The sequence below is a fragment of the Typopeltis vanoorti genome, chromosome 25 (genome assembly GCF_054136105.1).
Source record: "Typopeltis vanoorti isolate ZY-2024b chromosome 25, IOZ_Tvanoo_1.0, whole genome shotgun sequence".
In the NCBI taxonomy this organism is placed as follows: Eukaryota; Metazoa; Arthropoda; class Arachnida; order Uropygi; family Thelyphonidae; genus Typopeltis; species Typopeltis vanoorti.
In genome coordinates this window covers 20,487,704-20,502,961 of record NC_143573.1, presented here as the reverse complement: position 1 = coordinate 20,502,961, position 15,258 = coordinate 20,487,704, and the positions used below count along the sequence as shown (strand labels likewise).

General features: G+C 36.5%; 1 protein-coding gene across 3 annotated transcripts in view; it reads right to left on the bottom strand.

Annotated features, from left to right (window-relative positions):
* Window positions 1-15,258, bottom strand: part of LOC150092591 (low-density lipoprotein receptor-like) — a 400,302-nt gene that overhangs the window by 154,706 nt on the left and 230,338 nt on the right. For all 3 annotated transcript variants that reach the window (XM_090414387.1, XM_090414386.1, XM_090414388.1), the window contains one exon: window positions 9,195-9,336. In XM_090414387.1, coding sequence (XP_090270513.1) covers window positions 9,195-9,336 — 142 coding nt within the window. The remainder of the gene's footprint in view (window positions 1-9,194; window positions 9,337-15,258) is intronic.

The following is a 15,258-nucleotide window of genomic DNA, read 5'->3' as shown; positions in this document are numbered from 1 at the left end:
TTTTACGTAGAGAGTTGTTAGTGAGTGGAATGCACTGCTGGAGTGCATTGTGAATGCAGGGAGTGGATATAACTTCAAAGCTCATTATGACAGACATGATGCTGGTTGAGTGGGCTTCCCACGATCAGTCTGTTGACTCCATGAGGGTTACCAAAATACTACTACTACCACCACTACTACTACTAATAATAATATATGTGTATACTCCAGATGATGACCTTGATATGAAGTTCAAATGTCGGGCTTATATTAAACTGAAGTTTTAGTATAGCATTGTAGTTCTTTCCATAATTTTTTATGATTGCTGATTGCCATGTAATCATGAAGGAAAGAATTCAAAATAAATATTTTCAACAGCAATGTTAAGGCTTTATTCTTATGTGGATCAAACATGGAAGCAAACCAAAAGAACAGGAAGCTAAATTAAATAGTTTTCGAATAAAATTATTCTTAATATCTTAATATTTTATGCCTGCATAAAATATTAAAAATATTTGGCTCTAATGTATAACAAACAATGACCTATATAAGTTGACTGAGCAAAGAATCACCAATGAAATAAAAAAATGCATATGGAAATGGATTGGACACAAACTGAGAATGAGAAATCCCTAGAATGTCTTTGACATTGATTTCATAAGGGAAACGGAAAAGGGAAAGGCCTAAATTAACTCAGTAGAGAATAACAGAAAAGGAAAGAAGAAAGGTTAGCTGGCAGAGCTGAACTGGTGAATAGGTATCTGGAAGAAATGGGTCTCAGCCTTATGTGCCATGAGGCATGAAGAGGATTAGTAAGTAGTGTACTGCTTATACTTGATACCAACCCAACCTTGTATGCCACTTGTTTGTTTTTTTTTACATCTCGTCCCTTCACTTCCAAAGAGTGTTGCACAGTTTCGTTCAAACCAATATGATATACACTGACAAATTTCTGATTGAACAATTCCACCAAGTCCTTTGGCATGGTCAGTATTACCTATCTATATTTTTACTCTTGCTCATCACACAACAATATATAAAAAAAAAAAGGAAAAAAAATCCTTAGAATTTTATTTGGCCCAACTGGCTAATTTCCTCTAATACTGCACTTTTCTTTCCTTCCTTCCCATGCATATCACTTTCTTTTTTAGTCTGCACTGTATATTCCTCATGCATTTTATTATCTACTCCAGCATTTCCCAAACTTCTCTTACAATGGAACATATCACAAATCCTGAAATTTTAATGGAACACCTTGGTTAGAGTCGAGTATCATCAGTCTCATATTCAATGTCAAGCTAAGCACACACTATCGCCGAAGTAGGCTGTATCGCATTGCAAAAATGCAACAGCGCACACTACAGGCATGCTGGACCTGAGCACATCACATTGACCTTGCTTGTGACAGCACATTTCCTAGAACAGATACCTCCGTACTTCACTCGTGCTCGGAGGTGTCGACAACCACAGGCAGCTGAGTCAATGTCAGCATGTGCTGTCCTTAATAGTACAATCCAAATGCAAGGTGAGGAGTGCCTGATTTTCAAACATGTTTGAACTTGTCGCAGCATTTAAAACCATTCCAAGCTCATATTAATTTTGATAATTTTTCACGGAACACTGGTGTTCTGCAGAACACAGTTTGGTAAACGCTGATCTACTCCATAACAACTTCTCTTCCCATATTGCTTTCCTAATTTCCCTGTTCATCTACTCTCTTTAAGTATTCACATGATTCTTGGAATACTCTTGTAAACTGCCTGTGTGTCAGATGTAATCAACAATGCTTTATCAACTTATTTTTTCCCCACCGTTTATCATCCCATGGTACTGATGTTAGCTGACTATACAACATCCTATAATCGTTCCATTTATATAGACCTTTTTGACCTGACCAGATCCTATTTTAGTATATCTCACCAACTGGCAGCACTGGTGATACCTCATTCACAGCTACATCCTGTGAAGATATCACCAAATGCAACACTCAAATACTTTTTCATTGTGCTGTTTCCCACATGTGCTGTCTAAGGTAGTTATCCTCCGGGAGTTGTGGAAATTCACTCTTTTTGTTTCTACATACTGTCTCGTTCCTCCAGTCCATATTTCTATAATTAAAATCTGCCATTAAATCATGTTTATCCATTACCAGCACTTGAAAAGTTTTGTGCTGGCTCACCAGTCAGGCAATTATTTAATATACCAGTTGCATGTTTAATCCCAGATCTGGTCAATTTATAAGCTTTTGGTTTAATGCTATGGCTAATTTTTACCCTGTATAGCTAACAGTGTTGAAGCAAATATGTTAACTGCTTATATTAATGGGTTTATCAGTCTTTGAAGAAAAACTTCATGCATTTTAAGATACAAAACCATTTGTTTATTTTTTTTATATTAATGATGCTATTTTTTAACAACATTTTCACTTCTGATGCCTACACCTTGAATCACTTTTATGGAAAAAATGAAACACTTTCTTTTATGCCATTTGAAACAAATATTGAAAACATTCAGTATCATGAAAACTTGATCTAATGACATCCTTAAATCTATACATATAATTACATTAGTGCATTTCTAAATTCTGATTGGCTCTGAAATAATGCTATACAGGCAGAGCCAGTGCTGTTATATGACACACAGTGGTAATTCAGAAAACAATCAAAAAATATTTAAAAGTTAGAATCAATATAAAAAATATTTTGAGAAAATAAATACTTCTTTGTCAAATTTCAGATTTAATATTCACTATATGGTCAAATTTTGTATATTCCATCAGGGGTAAGAAATAAACTAATTATCGTTGTCTGCTGCATATCTATTTAGGGTGATATGTTACAATTAATTGATTACCTCATGGCACAGTAGAGAGTTCTCTAAAGATAAAATGCTGCAAGCATATTCTATTTTCTCACTGGTCGTATTCCATTGCAACAAAATTAGTGATAAAATCAACAAAACAGGCATTTGTAATGGCCAGCATTCCCCATAGATACACAATAAGTAGAGTAATCAATACACAAAAAACTGTTTGCAGCATGAAAGAAAATTGGCATTATGCATATAGAATTGAGAAACTCCTCTTTTTTTTTTTTTTTTTTACTTGTCAATGAAAAATTCTCACTCATCACATGTGAGCATGTTTTTAAGAAATTCAGAATAGAGTGCCTGAAGAAATAGAACATCAAAGGTAAACAAAAAAATGGGTGGAAAAGATAGTAATGAAGGCAGGGTATAAGAACTCGGGTGAGAGTTGATGAAAATGAAGAGTAAAATAAAGCATGCAGAGGAAGAAATCTAAATAGATAAAGGATGATATGTCACATATTATCCTACATCCATAGTATAGTTGCTATTATTCTTCACCTCCTCAAACAGGGAGGGACTGGTCATATCCAAAGAATATAAAACAAAGTGAGAGATCGGTCATATCTAAGAATATGCATATATTCTCTGGATATGACAGATCCCTCTCTGTCTGAGGCCATCCCATCCTACCTACACCATCTTTCCTCACTCTAGAAGCTATATCATACCTCCCTCTCTTTGCTCTGACTACTCTTGTTTTTTGTACTTACTCTCATCCACTTCCTTACTTTCATGCAGTCTATTATTCTGCCCGACCATAATCACTCTTTTATCCTTCCCAATGTTTCAATGATCCTTATTTACACTCACTTTATTCTGCATCAGTGTATTATGTCTTTCAATGAACAAGCATCTCTCCCTTCACATGTCCAGCATGAAATGTCCAACATCAAAATTAAATCCATCTCTTTTAAACCATCCCATCTTCTTTTCAAATTCTCTCCATTCATTCACAAATTTTACATCTTTTGTTTTGCACAGCTTAGTCATCATGTCTCCTTTTTCAACTAACTGTTGTCATACCTGGGCATCACAGTAATCACTTTCCAAGCTCTGCTCTTATTCTTAACCTCCTGCAACAACTCCGCAAATTTCTTTCAGCTTTCTTTTGCTTCCCTTCTGGATCATATGTGTTCACAACTACCGCTAATTCCGGTACCTATTAACTTGTTCCATGCATATCCTCCATTATTTATATCATTGTGACACCTAGTAAACATTTTTGTCCATTCACCTCTTATTAACCACATCTCAAAGTTGAATCTCCATATAATACCACATGATCATTCTTTTCCCATCACCTTCTGTCAAATCCTATTGACAGAAGGTGATGGGAAAGAAGGTTCTTCTTCTGCATGCTTCATTTCACTCTTCATTCTCATCTCTCTCTTTCTCTTCAACTCTCACCTGAATTCTTCCTTCCTGCTTTTATTACTGCCATTTCCACCCAGTTTTTGTATACTCTTGATTATAATGTTCTCTTTCTTAAGACATTCCATTCTGCATCAAACTCCTTGCACATTTTAACAATCTGTTCTTTAAACCCGTCTCTCAGTCCACTGTTCTTTTACATTTTTCGAGGTGGACATAAAACAATTTTCATGGCGCATTCATTGGATTTAACCTTGGGCAGTGTAGCAGATAGAGATGGTATGCCTGATAGCCATGACTGTGCATGTGAATGTAAATTGAAAACAGGATGTGTTGAGAAAGACAGAACTGCTAAGAACAGAGAATGAAGGAAGGAAGACTGAGCTGAGAAAGGCAAATGAAGTATTAGGACAATGGATAGTGCAAAAATATTGAGAGTAGGTGTAAGAGGTCAGCATCAAAGAGCAAAGGAGAGGAAGCTGAAAGAATGGGAAAGGCAGGACACAAGAGTAAATTGCAAAAGTTAAGCATGTAAAAGCAAGGCATCAGAGAGCAAGGGAGAGAACAAGACAAGAGTATGGAGGAGACAGTAGAAGACAGGAAATTGTGAAAGCAAAGAGAATGTGGAAGCAAGGGATAGAAAAATGAGAAGAAGGAGGGAGAAGAGGAGAGAAAGTTTGGAAGTCATAAGAGTCAGGAATGACAGAGAAGGATGAATGAATCTGTTTGAAGCATCATGTGTGGAGATTTGATGATGCAGAGCATGCAGAGTGCCAGAGGAGTGCTTGCCTGGAGGATTGATAAAGATTGTGGCACTGGTGATGAAGAGGTAAAAATGTGGAGAAGATGATAGTAATGTTTGGGACAAATGACCTGAGGAGTAGTGTAAATCACATAACATGAGATTTGAGGTTGATGTTCAGATAGTGCAGCAGAAATATGTACAAAGAAAGATAATAAGCATGTTGTCTCAGTATGATAATGCAGAGTGGAAGAGAAGAGCTGTAATAACAAATGAGATGATAGTGAGAATGTTTAGGAATATAGGTCAGGAAACATGTGGATGTGTGGAGTACATTTGAAGATAGTAAAGAGTTATATGCAAGAGATGGATTACACTTGAATGCAGAGGGGCACAGGCATCTGGAGAGACTTGTTTTCTGGACAACCGAATCTATTGGGGCAGGGATGACCTCACGTAGAGATATTGGCATGAGAAATAAGGAAGTACACTATATTACAGAGAGAGAAGTGAAGTAGAAAGGGAGTAATAATGGCTATAAGAATACTGGAAATACACTAATTTTTCTGTATACAAATGCTAAGAGCATTAGGAATAAAGGGAATAAATTTGTACCATTGATTGGCTCAGCCTCTCTGAACATTGTTGGTATCATTAAAAATTGGTTAACTGAGGAGATGTTCTAAGAGGGATAAAAATAATTTCCGAAACTAATTTACCAAATGCAAAGTGAGCAATCATTATGGGGGACTTTAACTATAGTAATATAAACTGGGCAGAGGAGATAGCATGCAGTAATAAGGGAACTGAATTTTTGCATTTCATGAGGGACAACTGTCTTAGGCAAAATGAGGATCAAAAGTTCTGGATTTGGTCATAGCGTCAGAGGATCTGATTGTGACTGGAATGGCTTACTTGTTCCCCCCCCCTTGGTGAGAGTGACCATATTGTCCTAACTTGGTGAATGAACAGGCATGGGGAGGTATCTAAACAGAAGGAAGTTATGTGGAATTATAGGGCAGGTTACTATCATAGACTTAGAAATCAACTTGCAGCAGTGCAATAGATGAAACAGTTTAAAGGAAGAAGGGTCGTTAGTGCATGAGAGATATTTCAGAAGAAATTGTTGACAGCAATGACAGATTGTATACTTCGAGTGAAGAACATAAATCAATTTGGAATCAAATGGATGACAAAAGGAAAAAAAGGGGAATTTCAGAAGAAAAAGAGATTATGGAAGGCATATAAAGTGACAAGTGGAGAACAGGTCAATGAAATATATAAGGTTCAGGCTGGGAAAGTGACCAGTATTGTAAGGAGAAAAATCAGAATATGAGATGAGACTCCATGGAGAATTGAGAGTATTTTTTTAGCAATATGGTGAGTAGGAGTAAAAATGATAGTGGACGGATTACCTTCTGCAGATGGAGATGGGAATCAGTTGACCAGAGCAAATGATATAGATAAAATATTTAATGATCACTTTATTAGTGTTACATCCTGGAACACTAATAAAGTGATCATTAAATTCCTAAAACTATATTCCTAAAAGCTTGCTGTTCAAATAATGCATTTGAACAGCAAGCTTTTATAATGTGTGATGATGTTTTAAAAGTGAAGGAAGAGGATGTATTCTGTGTACTCAGTATTCAGACAGGGAGGCCTAGACTGAATTTCACCATGTGTTTTATGGGAATGTGCCATTAACATGGCTGTTTTTTTTTTAATGAAAATCTTGCAATGGTACGTGTTCCTAGAGAGAAGAACTAGGGTAAGATAGCGCCATTGCATAGGAGTGGCAGTAGAATAGAGGTATCGAACTATAAGTCTGTTTGTATTTCTTCTACACTTGTTAAGATTTTGCTGATATTGGTATGGACATACAGAATTGGGCAGATGAGGGTAGTATTATTTATGCAGGCCCGCATGGATTTGTTAAAGGGAGTTCTTGTTTTAGTGATCTGATTACCTTTTAGAATAGAGTAACGAGATCATTGGATGAGGATAAAGCATACACTGTCATTTTGGAGGGGGGGGGATTTTGCTGATATTGGTATGGACATACAGAATTGGGCAGATGAGAGTAGTATTATTTATGCAGGCCCGCATGGATTTGTTAAAGGGAGTTCTTGTTTTAGTGATCTGATTACCTTTTAGAATAGAGTAACGAGATCATTGGATGAGGATAAAGCATACACTGTCATTTTGGAGGGGGGGGATTTTTCAAAGGCATTTGACAGGATGCCACATGACAAGTTAATTTTTATGTTGCAATATATGGGTTTGGATATCAGGTTAGTAGATTAAATTTGTGATTGGCTGTCTGGTAGATATCAGACATTTGTATATGGGGGAAGCAATATCAGGGAGTAGGAAGGTTACAAGTGAAGTTCCACAGGATTCAATACTGTACTGAGACCATTGCTGTTCAATCTTTATGTCAATTATATTGTCACAGGATTACATGTAGATGTTCAGTCAGTTGTTTGCAACTAATGTGAAGATTAGGAGGGTTATTACTAATAGTGCTGATGTTGTGCTCTTCTGGAGTTTAAATAGCTTGGAAAGATGGATAAACAAATGGGGAACTGTCACTTTAATGCAACTAAATGTAAGGTTTTAAATTTTGGAATGCACAGATGGGATACTTCATACTCACTTGGTGGAGTTATACTGGAGGGGGATAGAAGAAGCGAGGGATCTCGGGGTGATACTGGATAGTGATTTGAAGTTCCGAGGACATATTTCAAAAGTTGTGAAGACATCTCTGAGAATTGCTGCAATGTCGAGGAGGACATTGACTGCAAGAGATAAAAGTGTGGTGGTTCAATTGTGTAAAGCTTTTATCAGACCATATCTGGATTTCTGTGCTCAAATCTAGTCACCGGCATTTGAAGGGGATGAAGTAACCTTGGAGAGGGTGCAGACAGATAACAAAAATTATATCAGGACTGTACAATCGACACTGTACAGTCCTGACATAATATAATATAATATACCAATGTCGATTATGAGGACAGACTGAGGGCATGCAGACTGCAGAGTTTGGTGGATAGAAGACAAAGGGGGGGGAGGGATATGATTGAGACATTTAAACTATTGAAGATTTATTATCATGTTAACACTGAGGAGATTTCTCACGTGGTAGAATGAGGGGTAGGAGCAAGAACAAGTCGCCATCCCTGGAAGTTTCAAAAGGAAGTGGTGAGTAAAAAGATAAGAAGTAAGCTTTTGGTATGGAGAGTGGTAGGAGCATGGAATGCATTGCCTGAGAGGGTGGTGAATGTGCAGACAGTAGATGAGTTTAAGGAGTGGTATTATAGACTTTTGTGTTGATCCCCCATGGTGAGTTTTGTGAGTCCATGGTGGTTGGGAAATAATAATAATAATAGTGGTAATAATAAAATCCAGCCCAAAGTTTGATCTTTGAGCTGTAAATCTTTTCTCATGCTTCTCACTTACCATTGCATTTTAAAAAATTCTTACTGCTAGTAATAGATTTAAATTAAAGGCCCTTTAACACAAAACACTACAACTATTCTTATATCTAATTTAAATAAATAAATAAATAAAATTAAGTACTGTAACATAAAGTAACTGAACAATATAACAACAAAGCATTAGTTTCTGAACACAGTTAAAAACCCTGCATACACTGTTGTCTTGGCATTAACTTGAAATAATCAAATAAATGCTTGCATACTATTTTCCAATATTACAGGTGTCCTTGGCAGCAGAAATTAAGATACATATCAGCATAGACATGTGATGTTCATTCAAGTGGTTTCTTTGCGTGGAGGGTGGTTGAACCGTGGAATGCATTGCCTGATGGAGTGGTGAGAGCGAGAACGGCCAATGAGTTTAAGGAGTGGTATGAGAGACTTTGTGTTTCTTAGGGGGGGACCTCCCCTTGATGAGTCTTGACAGGCTTTATGTTCTTAGGAAGGACCTCCCACGATGAGTTTTTTGACTCCATGGGGGCCTGAATAATAATAATAAAAGTTTATAGATTAACTGATCATACTGGTTCACTGCAATAATACTGTGATCTAGTATGATCAGTGGCTACGTGAATGGAGAATGCAGGGATTAATTCCTATGTATTAATAGGAGGATCAATCAAGACATTCACAATTATTACAGCAAGATATATTGCAAAGAGGATGCATGATAATAATTAATATTACTATTTTATGATTTTTATTATATCAAGAATGAATTATACAAAAATTACCTTCAGGTTGTTTATAAGGATGATACACATGGATATCCATTGGAGATTGTACACCAGTGACTATGTTAAATAATTCTTCACCGGTAAATTTATTTACTTTGTGGATAGCTTCAGATTCCCAGTCAGACCAATATAACCAGTCCTAATAATAATAATACAATAATGTAACTAATTTACCAATGAGAGGAAAAATTTTGATCATCTAAATATCTATCAGTGAAATGTATTATGGATATCCATAAATATTAGCATTATATCTGGGCATCCATGGAGTAATTATACTCATCATGGAAGGCTCCTCCATTTCTATATATTACACTACATTATGCTACATTATTATCATATCTCACCCTAAACTACATGCATTATATTATACTATTCACTTTGGCAATTCATTACACTAACCCAATACTTATATAAAAAATCCACTTCTCTTAACATCTAATTGATAAGATCTCAACAACTTATAATTCCCAATCATATTCCCAAACAACCCAATCATATTACCTCTTCTTTTTCTATCTGCCAAACTATGCAAACTACACTTCTTCAACCTATCTTCATATGCAACATCTCACAGCCCTGATATAACAACCTTGACTGTGAACCTTTTTCCTGCATTTCCCTCTTAGATTTCAGGTATACTGTCTCAATATATTTTCCAGATGTGACTTGCTCCATGCTGCACACAAAGCCACAGTCATCACTTCTTAATTCCAAAAATGGTTAGCATTCACCTCTGTATAGCAACAATCATTTGAGCAAGCCTCACAACTGTTAGTATGTATCCCCTAAATTTAATTCTTCCATTGTTTACAATCACCTTCATGTCTCAATCCATGGCATATCTCTACAAAATTTACAAACTTTGGATATCAGGAGGTTCTAAACTTTATAACTGTAAACTAAACTCTAAACTCAGCTATATTCCTTAAAGTAAAAATGCAATGTATAATACTTCCCTCTGTTCTAATACCAACTTACTCATGTCTTTATATTTTTTTTCTTTTGTTTCTAACTCTATTTATGAAATTTTTACAGAAAACTTTTTCCATGTAGTCAGAGTAAGCTTATTCTTCTCCAATTTTCACATTTAGTAAGAACTAATTTCTGTGGAATCATGGTCATCATGGCTTTTTATGTGATTTTGATAACTTTTCACTGTCCAGAAATTTATTAAGATCATATTCTATTTATCAGCAGCAATTTCTTTACTTGTCTTAAGAATTTCTAAACTATAACATCACTGCTAAATGCCTTCTCATTCTTGATATTCTCTATAATGTTAGTTATTTCAATTTTTTGATATTGATTCTAATGTGATATTTAAATCTATACTTATAGGGAGATTCTTCCATTATTTTCCTTCTTATTATATCAGTTGCTTTTTTTACAATCTGTCCTCTTTAGTTATCATATATCATTTTTATCCATTATTTTGTTTTCCTATTTTCTTAATCTAGAACATATTTTGCAATGTAGCCTAACTCAGCACCTTCAGGACATCTCATACTATCCACATAATTTCTCTTATCGTCTCTTACTCTTTTAGCTAACTTATCCTTCTGTCCGTAATTTCTCAGATGAATTTCTTTAATTTTTTGAGACTTAACATTTCTTAGAAGAAAGAAATGAAATTTCTTTCTTCTAAAGATACCAGGTCTCATTTGATTACCGATCTTTGTTCTTTTTTTTTTTTTTCATTAGTACCTAAATAATCTAACAATCTCTTGGAACCACATTATAAACTATTCTAATTTTTTTTCATTTCTTTTCTATCACATCTTTTAGGTCTTGACCTGGGAGGTGACTAAATGGGTCGAATTTTCAATTATGACAGGGTACATGTGGAATTACCAGGCAGGTAAGTATGACAAGCTTAGAAGATTGCTTGGTTCAGTGCCATGGCATGTAAAACTGCAAGGGCTGGAGGTTGATAGTGCATGGGAAGCGGTAAAGGAGCGTTTGAAGGCGGTAATGGCACTGTATACTTAGAGTCCGAATAGTAAATCAAGTAGGGATTAAATGGATGAATAATAGCATTAAGCTGAGCTGCAAAAAAAGAAACTGTGGAGGGAATTTAAGGAGAAAGGTGACCTGCAGGCACACAAACAATATAAATCAAAGGCCAGAAGGGTAATGAGTGTGGTAAGAAAAGCAAAAGCAGATTATGAAAGGAAATTAGCCATGCAAGCTAAAGAGAATCTCAAACAGCTTTTTTGATATGCTGCAAGTAAAAGAAAAAATGCATACAGCAGAATGATTTTAAGGAATGCCAATGTAAGGAGGTAACTGAATCAGTTAATATAGTGGAATTACTGAGCGAGCACTTTGCAAGAGTATATCATCCAGGTGGTGCATATTGCAGGAATGAAGGAATGATATGGCATATACGGGAATTGAGGTAAATGAAATTAAGGTGAATAGTATATTACAAAACTTTAATGTGAATACATCTGGGGGATTGGATGGTACACCAGCTTGGATCCTACATGATGCGGCTAAAGAATTGTCAGTGCCCTTGACCATTTTGTTTAGTTTGAGTCTCGGGTCTGGATTAGTCCTGAGGGGGTGGAAAGAAAGGAAAATTGTTCCACTGCATAAAGGAAGTTTCAAGACTGTTGTTGCAAATTACCGACCAATCAGGAGTCGTTGTCAAGGTTTTGGAGAAAGTAGTCAAGAGAAAAATACAGGAATAGATAGATGAAAATGGGATACTGTATGGGGGACAGCATAGTTTTGTGAAGGGTAGATCATGCCTCAGTAACTTGCTCACGTTTTATAACACAGTGACGGCTGAACTGGATAAGGGTAATGGGTTTACAGTGATACTGCTGGACCTTGCTAAGGCCTTTGACAGGATACCACATGAAATTCTAATCAGTAAACTGCAGCACATGGGGATGGATATAGGATTGGTGAGATGGATAGGAGGTGGTTGATGGAGAGATAACAGAGAGTAGTTTATTCAGGAGTAGAGTCCAAAAGACGGCTTGTGACTAGTTGTGTACCTCAGGGTTCTGTTCTTGGATCACTACTATTTAATTTGTTCATTAACGATATAGGAAAGGATCTAAGAGGAACTGTTCATTTGTTTGCTGATGATGCAAAGTTGGGTAGAGCAATAGTGAATGCACATGATGTCAAAATTTTGCAGGATGATTTGGATAGATTAGAAGACTAGGCTAAGGAGAATGGATGTCAATTTAATGTGGCAAAGTGTAAGGTTATGCATTTTGGGGTGAATAGATTAGCAGCAGTATACCACATTGGCAGAACTGTACTTCAGGAGATTAATGAGGCCAGGGATTTGGGAGTGTTGGTGGATAAGGAGTTGAAGTTTAGGGGACATATTGCAAAAGTGGCTAAATCAGCTCATCAAATCACTTGGTTACTGAAGAATACTTTGAGGAGCAGAGACAAGCAAGTTATTGTTCCTCTGTATCCAGCTTTGATAAGACCCCATCTTGACTACTGTGCCCAGATCTTGGCAACAGGGTTTCTTCTTGATGAGGAGGAGGTGAAGAGGATCCAGAGGCGAGTGACCAAGATGATAGCAGGTCTATGGAATGAACCTTATGAGAACAGGGTGCAGATTTGTGGGTTGCAGAAATTGGTTGATTGGCAGAAAAGGGATGATATGATTGAGACATTCAAATTATTGAAGGGTTTCTATAAGATTAATTCAGAGAATATTTTTCAGAACAGGACTGATAGTGGAAGGATAGGGCCATTCATGGAAACTCTGCAAGAGTGTGGTTAGCAAGGGTGTTAGAACTAGGTTTTTTACTTGGAGAGTGGTAAATGAGTGGAATAAGCTGCCAGAGTCTTGTGGATGTCATGACTGTGAATGAGTTCAAGGCAAAATATGATAGATACTGTGTGGATGTTGAATAGTTATTCTTGATATGATGTTTAGGGCCTCCCTGATGAGTCTAAGGACTCCTTGGAGTTGCCCGTAATAATAATAATAATCTTCTGGACTTTCTCTTTTTCCACTTTCTAGTTTCTTATGCTCCAAAATTTGAAAACGAGTCCTATAATAACAGAAACATTTTTCTATATTTCATCATTCCTTTTATAATTTTTAATTCATTCCTACATAGTATTAATTTAAGTCTGTCCTCAATTTCTTTCTATCTCTTTCTCTCTTTCTTTCTCTCTCTCTCTCTCTCTCTCACTGCAATCCCAGTACCTTCTTCAAACCAAACTGTTCCCCTACATCCCAGACCATTCCATTCCTTTCTTGTGTATTCATACATTATTATTATGGTACGGGCACCTCCATGGAGACTGAAGACACATCACAGGAGATCCATTCCTCTCTGGGCAATGACCTTTCTCTTACTGTATTCCACACTAATCCCCCCCCCCCACTTCATTTCCATATCTGTCTTGCATACTTGTTGTCTTATTCTCTGTACTCATGCTAGCAACTTTTCCATTCATAAGCACCACTTCGATCCTTCCTTGCTTACTCTTCTGCTCTTCGCCATCAATTCTTACTTGCTGAGATTCATTCTCTGTGTGTTACTTTCCCTTCCAGCAGCAGCCTCTCCATATGACTCAGGCCAAATCAATTTAAAACCATTAAATCAAATCACTGCATTATTATTGTTATTATGTTAATACAGCAATCCCTCGATTAATGCACCCCCGATTAGTGCGTCATTTTTTTTTTTGATACCCAAATTCGATTAGTGCGCCTATATACATCTTAAAAATAAATGTTACAGATTTTAAAAATTTTAAATCTATACTTTTTTATGGCTAACTATTTAAAAAATCACTCACCAGGATGAAATAATTTAGTTACCGATTTGAAACATTTTACAAAGTTATTTTTTAATGGCATACTACACTATTTCCATGTACACTATATTCCAAATTTACCGCCAAAATTTATGTCTGCTTTATATAGCATTTTGCTGATCATATCATGTGCAATTGTTTTCTTTACTTTTTTATTATTATTATTATTATTATTATTATTATTATTAAACAAGACCTCATGGAGTCAAAGACTCATCTAGGAGGTCCTTTTATCTCACACACATCTCATCATACCGGGTCTTAAACACATTCAAACTCCCTGCAGACACCACACTCTCAGGCAAGGCATTCCAATCATTCACAACTCTGCACGAAAAAAACCTGCCTCTCACTCCCCTACTCACACCCTCTTTATACAGTTTCCAGGGATGACCTCTGGTTCTCCCCTGATCTCCCACTATTCGCTGTAGAACTTCTCCACCATTGATCCTATAGCAACCCCTTACCAACTTGTAGGTCTCTATCATATCTCCCCTCTTCCTTCTCTCCACTAGTCTCTGCAAATTACATCTTTTCAATCTTTCCTCATACTCGACATTCCAGAGGTCAGAAACTACCTTAGTCAGTCGCCTTTGGACCCTTTCCAACATCTCTTCATCCTTCTGAAAACCAGGTGACCAAATCTGGGCACAATAGTCCATGTGTGGCCTAATCAAAGCCTTATACAATGGAACAAGAATCTCCCTACTTCTACATGTCAGTGTCCTCCTCATCATTCCCAGAAGTCTTTGCGTTGTCTTCACAATTTTGGCGATGTGACCCCTAAATTTTAGATCCTTATCCACTATCACTCCCAGATCTCTTATTTCCTCTACTTCCAACAATATATTTTCACCAAGCATAAATTCTGCATCCCATCTTTGTTTTCCAAATTTTAAAACCTTACATTTTGCAACATTGAACTCACATCCCCATTTGCTTGCCCAATCACTCAATTTATTCAAGTCTTCTTGCAAGGCCACAACATCTTCACTACTCTTTATGGTTCGTCCCAACTTTGCATCATCTGCAAACAACTGAATATCTCCATCCAAATCTTCGCCAATATCATTAATATACAAGTTAAATAGTAATGGCCCTAAAACAGATCCCTGAGGCACTCCACTAGTGACTTTCCTTTTCCTGGATGTTGCACCCCCATACACAACTTGTTGATACCTATCAGATAGCCAGTCTCCAATCCAATGCACTAATCTAATATCCAACCCCATCTGCTCTAGTTTGACTGTCA